Source organism: Chaetura pelagica, unplaced genomic scaffold, assembly GCF_000747805.2.
Source record: "Chaetura pelagica isolate M959 unplaced genomic scaffold, ChaPel_1.0 scaffold995, whole genome shotgun sequence".
NCBI lineage: Eukaryota > Metazoa > Chordata > Aves > Apodiformes > Apodidae > Chaetura > Chaetura pelagica.
In genome coordinates this window covers 101278-110089 of record NW_009953385.1, presented here as the reverse complement: position 1 = coordinate 110089, position 8812 = coordinate 101278, and the positions used below count along the sequence as shown (strand labels likewise).

General features: G+C 52.5%; 1 protein-coding gene across 1 annotated transcript in view; it reads right to left on the bottom strand.

Annotated features, from left to right (window-relative positions):
- ADAMTS14 (ADAM metallopeptidase with thrombospondin type 1 motif, 14) overlaps window positions 1-8812 on the bottom strand; it is a 35519-nt gene that overhangs the window by 14015 nt on the left and 12692 nt on the right. Inside the window, exons 6-11 of the mRNA XM_009998207.1 lie at window positions 5785-5868; window positions 4928-5075; window positions 2384-2489; window positions 2048-2191; window positions 544-676; window positions 302-415 (exon numbers count right to left, since the gene is read on the bottom strand). Coding sequence (XP_009996509.1) covers window positions 302-415; window positions 544-676; window positions 2048-2191; window positions 2384-2489; window positions 4928-5075; window positions 5785-5868 — 729 coding nt within the window. The remainder of the gene's footprint in view (window positions 1-301; window positions 416-543; window positions 677-2047; window positions 2192-2383; window positions 2490-4927; window positions 5076-5784; window positions 5869-8812) is intronic.

Here is an 8812-nt window from a genome sequence, read left to right as displayed (position 1 = left end):
CAGGTCCCTTTCTCCTACCCTGCTCTCCAGCAGCTCAGCCCCCAACCTGTCCTGGCACATGGGGTTGCTCTTCCCCAGATGCAAGACTCTGCACTTGCCCTTGTTGAATCAACATCAAGTTTCTCTCCAGCCTGCCCAGGTCCCTCTAGATGGCAGCACAGCCTTCTGGTGTGTCAGCCGCTCCTCCCAGTTCAGTGTCAGCAGCAAAGGAGTAATACCAGGCACCTGCTGTCCTCGTGGGTGTCCCCATGTCCTTCCCCCCCCCAAAAAAAAGGGGGGATAGGCAGACCCAGCCCCTCACCTTGCCTGGAGAGCACTCAGTCCCATCCAAGGGTGGTCCCTTCTTGGTCTTGCAGAAGTAGGGGTTGTCCGGGTGGCTGCACCACAGCTGCTTGCAGGGGTCGAAGGTGCGGAACTGGGGAGCAGAGAGGAGCTGGGCTGGGACAGCAGTGGGGACAACCCGAGGAGGGTGGTGGCAACTGGCCAGGGGTCCACCCTGGCGGGGTGGGGTGGGAGGGCCAGCAGTCTGAGCTCCGGACTCACGGCCGTGCAGGTTTTGTAGCCCACGCCGAAGTCAAAGCGGCACTGCTCGTCCATGGAGTAGTTAATGCCTGGCAGCTTGGGGAGGGGGGGCCACTGGTGCTCAAAGGGATCGTCCAGCAGGCAGTCATAGGAGCTGCAGAGACACAGGGGTGGAGAGAAAGCAGAGGTAGATGTGGAGGATCCTCACCCTCCAGCCCTCGGGCCAGATTTCAAGAAATCAGTTCAGCCTGGAGAAGAGAAGGCTCCAGGGAGACCTGAGAGCACCTTCCAGTGCCTGAAGGGGCTCCAGGAAAGCTGGGGAGGGGCTTGGGACAAGGGCAGGGAGGAGGAGGACAAGGGGGGGTGGATTTAAGCTGGAAGAGGGGAGATTTAGATCACAGAATCACAGAATGTCATGGGTTGGAAGAGACCTCCCAAGAGCATCGAGTCCAACCCCCCTGCCAGAGCAGGACCAAAAAAACTAGGGCAGGTCACTCAGAAATTCATCTTTGCTGTGAGGGTGGTGAGACCCTGGCCCAGGCTGCCCAGGGAAGCTGTGGCTGCCCCATCCCTGGCAGTGTTGAAGGGCAGGTTGGATGGGGCTTGGAGCAGCCTGGGCTGGTGGGAGGGGTCCCTGCCCATGCAGGGGGGTTGGGAGTAGACGGTGTTTAAGGTTCCTTCTAAAACCAAACCATTCCATGACTCCATGAAATCTGAATTCTCCTGGCACTGATGCAAACTTCTCACTGCTGGAAAACACGTTTTCCAGCAAAAACTAACCACACATTTTGTTTTTACACTGAAGGTGGTGAAACACTGGCACAGGCTGCCCAGAGTGGTGGTTGATGCCCCATCCCTGGAAACACTCATGGGCAGGTTGGATGGAGCAACCTGATCTAGCTGAAGATGTCCCCTATTCACTATAGGGAGGTGGGACTTGATGACCTTTCAATGTCCCTTCCTATGATTCTATTGGGTTTGTGTGGCCAGGTGTTGGTAGCAGGGGGGATTTAGAGGTGTGGCTTCTGTGAGAAGCTGCTAGAAGCTTCCCCTATGTCCAACACAGCCAAAGCCACCAGCTCCAAGCAGCTTTCCTGCTACTCTTCTTGGTCCTGAGGCCCAGAAAGTCACTGCTCTGTTCCTTCACTTCCTTTTCATGCAGCACCCACCACTTTCTGGCCTAAAGGCTAAACCACCCAGGCTGCCCAAAAGCAGGTGGCAAGAACATGGGAGATGTAGATCTGGGCTTCACCAGCAAAGATGTTCAACCCACTATTGCTTTGTTGACATCTCCAGCTTTGATCAGGCTCCTAATTTGTCTCTGCAGCCCAAAACCAGCCCAGAACCATGCAAGTAAACCACCTGTGACCCAAAAAAGGGAAAAATCACCTTCCAAAGACTTTTGTTTTGGCCAAAACGAACAATTTGGGTTGGAAGGGGACCTTCCAGATCACCTAACACCCCAGGTGAGCTGGTTGTCTTCCAAAGAGGAGAACATCCCCTGCCCAGGTGAGGAGGGACTTACTGGATGTAGCGGTTGAGCTCCTGCTTGCTGCAGCGGGACCAGTGGTAGCGGTGGAAGGCAGCCTGGACCAGGGGGGCCATGATGCTCCCCATGCTGGTCTCATCAGCACAACGGTTTCCCTGGCCATCGTGCTCCATGCCCAGCCTGCTGGGAGAAAGTGGTTTGAAAGCAGGTCCTCCAAGGAGATGGACACCAAACAAGGGAAAGTCCCGTTTTTAAGGGGAAAGTCCCGTTTTTTTGGATACAGGTCAAGGGGCAGCACCATGATGCTGGTGGCCCCACCTCACGGAAGGGGACAAGCCCAAGAGTTTTTTTTTTATGGGGGGACACACTCACACATGGCCAGTCTCGTGGGCGACAACGAAGGCAGAGGAGAAACCATCCTCATGGTTGAGGGTGCAGCTGCGCAGCGGGTGGCACATCCCGGTCACCGGCGCGTAGCCTGGGGCCAGAGGGTTGGGAGGGAAGGAGAAAGAACCTTTTGAGAGAGATGGTGGTGGGGATGGGAAAGGGAAAAAAAAAAATAATCCAGAAAATAACACCCCCAACCCCAAACCTGCAGCCTGGCTTGGATGCAGCAGGAGGAGGAAACCAAGAGGAAGGTGATGAAGAGGAGGAGCCCCCCAAGCCCTCAAAACGGCCTCCCCCGCTTTCTTCTTTCTTAGGAAAATAAAAGAGCAAGCAAGGAATAGAGAGAAGAGGCAGAAGGTGTCCCCCAGAGCCCTGCCACAACTCCAGCCTCCCACCCCACAGGCTCTGGGGGGGCTCTGGCCATGCAGCCCCCCCAGCCCTGGGCCCTCGATTGAGTGCAGTGGGGCAGAAGCCTTCCCCATCCTGCTCAGCCATCCCTCTTCTCCACCTCCATTTCTTCCCCCTCTTCTTCTCAATCATTGTATCAATGCAATTAATTCCTTGGCACCTTCTAGAATTGATTTCCCAATTTTCATATCTGTATCTATATATATAGAATCATGGAATCACTAAGGTTGGAAGGGACCTCAAAGACCATCCAGCTCCAACCCCCCTGCCATGAGCAGGGAACCACCAAACCAGGCTGCACAAAACCTCATCCAACCTGCCCTGAGAAACCTCCAGAGATGGGGCATCAACAACCTCCCTGGGCAACCCATCCCAGTTCCTCACCACCCTGAGAATGAAGAATTTCTTCCCAATATCTCACCTAAATCTCCCCTCTCTCAGTTTAAAACCATCATCCCTTGTCCTCTCCCTCCCTGCCCTCATCCCAAGTCCCTCCCCAGCTTTCCTGGAGCCCCTTCAGGCACTGGAAGCTGCTCTAAGGTCTCCCTGGAGCCTTCTCTTCTCCAGCCCAGAAGTGGCCAGCCAGAATTTGCCATCACCTCAGCAAGCTGCTTATATACCACCAGTGAACATAAGCCATGAGGAAATCCTGGAGGTGCTGTGGTCTGGTCCTTCATTTTACTCAAGCTCTGAGCTTACCAGGGATGATAAGGAGCTGAAGGATTTTTGTGTGAGGAAAAGAGGCAGGAGTAAGCCCAGTGTCACTATTCCAGCAGCCCAACAAGAGGGGAGCTCCTGATGGGTGAGGAGCACCTGCACCTTGGGCCATGCAACACAAGGCAGGCAAGGACACAGCAGCCATGGACACGGAAGCTAAGGGGATTTCTGCAGAAAGCAAAGGTCCATCCTGGCCACGTGTGGGAAGCAGGGAACCAGATCTACATGGAGAAGTGGAAGGAGCAGGAAGGAGCATCCCTAGACCAGTGCTACTCCATCAATCTCACAGCTCCTTCCCACCAAGGGGGAGTCCAGTCAATTTCCCCCTCCTGCCAATGTGCCACAAAAGGTCCTCTCACCAATGCTGCTGGACACAGTCACTTTGCCAGGAAGGATCTAGAAAAACAAAACCAAAACCTGGTATTTCACCCCCATTGCCACCTGATCCCAGAGGAGGTGCCCAAGGCAGGTCAATGGCTCAGCAGGGAGGCTGTTGGCACGACCCAAGCTCTGATCTTTGATGGCCAAGTGGACTTCCAGCTGGATGTCTCCTGTGGTTCATCCACTGCTGCAAGGAAAACCTTTCCAGGGAGGTAAAGGAGATGAGGACAGGATTTCTTCTCTATCTCTTCTTCCACCCACATGCACCAGGACCACTAGTGCTGCACATCAGTCTGCTGATCAGCACATTCACACCATCAAAGGGCCCTGATGGGCCATTCAGACCTTGCCAGCAGTGTGAGAAGGAGGAGGTGGCAATTTGGAGGCAGAAGGCTCAGGAGAACTGGGAGAAAAGCCATCTCTCATGATGACACCAAAGCATCCACCTTGCTGATGGTGCCATGAAACACCAGAAGCTTTTCCTACAAGTCTCATTTTTTTGCCTGGGTGTCTTCACTTCTCAGACCACACCAGCACCAAGAAGGGGAGAGACCTATTGCCCTCACTCCTTCCAGCCTCCTCTTTGGCCCAGGATTTACCCACCACTCCTATGTCCAAGTTCTAAGAGGGCCAAGAAACTAACCCATGTAAAATCCGCTTTTAAAGGTTCTAAAGATCCTCCAGAGGACAAAAAGCACCAGCCTCACAAACCTCCTTGTGGGATCTCATCTTGGTTTTATGTTATTTTTAAACTGTTCAGGCCACTTTGGGACAAGGGGAGGGTTGGTGCATGAAACCAAAGTCAGAGCAGAATGAATAAACGTGACTTTTAAAACAAATATAAATATATTTTAGGTTGATATCCTGGATTCCTTTGTTCTTCTTCGTATCCATAAAATCATCCTAATTTTTATAACCTTCTCCTGGACCTTCCTGGCCAAGGAGCAGACTGGGCTTGCAAGCAATCCTCTCCCCTTGCTGGCTGCACATACCTGGTGGAGATAAATACAGTACCTTGCATACCTGCAGGACCAAAATCTTGCCTGGTGAGGAAGACAGCGTGGTCGTGGTACTCGGCGTGCGACGGGTCGGAGCGTTGCTGCGAGTGCGCCCAGCGACAGACCTGCTCCAAGCTCCGGGATGGGTTCCCTCTCTCTATCAGGCTGACTGACTGGGTAAAGGATTCCAAAAAAGAGAAAGGATAAAGAAAAGGATGGGAGAGCTGGAAGGGCTCAGGAGGGAGTTGTGGGGGTCAGGAGAACACCTAAAGCGGTAGCATCAGAAGCGCCGACTTCCCGCTCGGCGCCTGCAAAGCATCTCACAGGGTTTTTTGCACTTAAAAGCAGCAAGGAAATCAGTCCCATTAATGGGTGTGGTTTGGGACAGGAGGGTAGGAGACACTTTTTGGGCAGACAAGTGCTGGAAGCAGCAATAGATAAAAGAGGAGAGGAGCTGGGAGGCAAAGGGGATCTAGACTCCTCTTGGAGCCACCACAAGATATTGATGCTCAGCAATGCTCCCCTGTCAAACTTGATCCACAGAGACCAAAACCCCAATGGAAAACAGGTGGAAGTGTCCAGGACTGATTTAGAGCAGTTTGGGGTTTGTTTTTTTTTATGGTTCAAGATTAGCATTTTGCAAAATGATGCTCTAGAACTTCATTCAGACTCTAGTAAAAATTCATGCTCTAAAAGACAGATGATCTAGAAAAGAAATATGGTCTCAGGTACCTGCTGAGCTGCAGCCATGGGAAGAGCCCTGGCAACCCCTCTGGGTTGGCACCAGATGATCTTTGAAGGTCCCAAACCATTCAATGATTCTATGCAAGTGGCCAGTTTGAGCAGCACAACCTCCTGGCCAGGTCCCAGTGCTGTGCTTACCTGGCGATATCCCACCATGACCATCCTGACCAGCACAATGTTGATGTGAACCCCCAGGGACTCGTCGTGGTAGATTTCATCCACCTTAAGAGAGGAGGGAAATAAAACAGAGAAGCTGAGACCATCCCATTCTCCACGCTCAGCATCTTCCCCCACTTTCCATGTCCACACAGGATGCAAAGATCTCACCTTCCTCCTCCAACCCCCCAGCTTTTGGGGTTGGTTTTTTTTTTCTTTTGATACTTCTCCCACTGTGTAAAAGCCACAAAGTCAAAAAGCCAAGCTGGAATGAGCCACATTTCCCCAGGATGGGTGGTTTGGATGGTCCATGACATCACCCAGCCCATCAAGGTTGTGGGAGGAAGGCTGTGCTTCCCACCAAGCCATTGCTCCCTTTGGAGCAGGAATTCCTCAGATGGAAAGAAACACTTGGGACTCCAGCAACCTTGTGATTGGTGGAAGAACAAAGGGCTTTTTGGGGAGAGGCAAGAGATCATATCAAAGCAAAGGATGACTCAGTTACACCAGTGAGTCAAAGCTGACCTACTGCTTCAGAAACCCCAGGAGAAGACAAGACCATGAGAAGAAGAGAGAGGGCTTGTGAGTCAATAAAGTATCCAGCAACATTGGCTACTAAAAATGCCTTTGGAGAAGGAAATCATGAGCTATAATCTTTTCCTTCTGTGTTTCTAGGAAGAATAAACAAATTCTGCTCCCAGGAGAAGAAGACATCCAGATGAGGAAGGTCCCACCAAGAGAGGCACAGAGAGCCACAAACCCAGGAAAGAGCAGGAGATCCTGAACCAGCTTTCACCCCCCTGCACAGCAGGTGTGAAAATACAGCTCAGACACACCAAACAATCCTGGTTTTTAGAGCACAGGACCTTCCTCTTTCCCAAATGCCTCCAAAATGAACAGTGCCACAAGTGGGGGGTTCAGTCCAGAAGTTCAAGAAGTCAAATTAAAACCATCTTTCATATTGACTAGAATGAATGTTTGAATTAAAACATACTTTTTAAAACTCTGTCCAAGAGAGAAATGTTTTGCCTTTGTTCTATCATACCTTGCCAGACTAGATGAATATTATAAAGCCAGATTTCTGGAGCTTTTCTCTTCTCCTCCCCTTCTTTTTATGGCTGACATTTGAACTGAAGGCCTGGGTGACAGTTCAAGGGAACAAGGGGTAAACCATGGGGTTGGGGTCCCCAACACCAGAAAGACATGGAGCTGTTGGAGTGAGTACAGAGGAGGCCACAGAGATGATCCAGGGGCTGGAGCAGCTCTGCTCTGGAGCCAGGCTGGGAGAGTTGGGGTGCTCAGCCTGGAGAAGAGAAGGCTCCAGGGAGACCTAAGAGCACCTTCCAGTGCCTGAAGGGGTTCCAGGAAAGCTGGGGAGGGGCTTGGGACAAGGGCAGGGAGGCAGAGGACAAGGGTCAAGGGTCAAGGGATGGATCAAAACTGGAAGAGGGGAGATTTAGGTGAGACATTGGGAGGAAATTCTTTGCTGTGAGGGTGGTGAGAGCCTGGCCCAGGTTGCCCAGGGAAGCTGTGGCTGCCCCATCCCTGGCAGCGTTGAAGGGCAGGTTGGATGGGGCTTGGAGCAGCCTGGGCTGGTGGGAGGTGTCCCTGCCCATGGCTGGTGGGTTGGAACTAGATGGTCTTAAGGTCTCCTCCAACTCAAACCATCTGATGATTCTACAAATGCTTTTCACAGACATGGACAACTAAACCCCTCAGCACCCTCCCAGCACTGCATACTCTTCCTCAGCCTTCCTAGGGAAGTGACTACAGACAGCAGCAGGTTCACCAGCACCTTCCAAACAGGTCATCAAGGGACTAAGATGCAAGAAGGTGTGTTACTCCATGATGGTGTTTCATCCCCTAACTCTGCCTTTTCAGGCACTGCTACATCCCACTCTCCCCCAGCTCACATGAACCCCCCCAAGCCAAGGGGGCAGCCCCAAACCCCTGTTCCATCTAGCAGGCTCTGTACCTAACAGATGCCAGCTCAGCAGTGACCTTTGTGGTTCACTCAGAAAGCAGATGTGGAACCAGACTGCCCGAGGCTACAGAATTAACAGCCAGATAGAAATCATTGATTGAGAGGGGGGGAAAAAAAAATCAAATCAAAAGGATTTGCTTGCCTGTCAGCCACCCTGGAGCTGGTTCAAGCTCACAGAGGGGATGGAAACAGGCCCAGAGAGCAGTTTGCAGCTTGGCACAACTCCCTCTGTGGATGCCGTTAAGCGACTCAATGTCTCCAAAGAAAACCCCTCCAGAAAATCCCAGGGCACCCCCCTCCCCAGAGACAGGTGGGATAAAGATCGTCTTATCCCTCTTGCAGATGCCCAGCCTGTTTCATACCACCACCTGGCAAGAGGATCTGTTTCCCCCCCCCCTCCTAAAACCAGCCCAGCTCCTCAGGGCAAGAACAACTCCAAAGCCCTGCCAGGCGACGGGGATGATGCTGAGCTTATCAGAGCCTGAGAGGAGCTTTCCAACCCCAGGCATCCTCTCCAAAAAAGCTCCAAGAGCACGGGTTACCCCCCCACACACCCCCCAAAATAAAACAAAAGCCCCTCACCAGGCTGCCTACCCAAATCCCTGCCAGTCTGGCCAGCCCCGAATCCGCCGCCCCAGACGCCAGATCCCGCCAGTCAAACCGCACCGGCACCGTCTAGACCTCGCTGTTCTCTTCAGGGAAAGGAAAACAAAAGAGAGAGAGAGACACGAGAAGAATTTGCCAAACCAGCAGAATAGCTGACATTTCCAAACCCCCAGATCGCTGGCTCCCAACAGCCAAGTCATCACTGAAGCTCCTTTGCTTTTGATTCCCTTCGTTTCACTGCTGGCAGATTCGCCCCAAGCCCCTTCTTTCTCTGGGGCTGAGGGAGGTGGGAAGGGAGGCAAAAAGCCTCCCCCTGACCATTTCATGGGGCTTGCTACACCCTCTTTTATCTCCTGTAGGGACACACACACACATTGCTGGGCACACCTGCGCTGACCCACATCATCTACACCTTCCCTA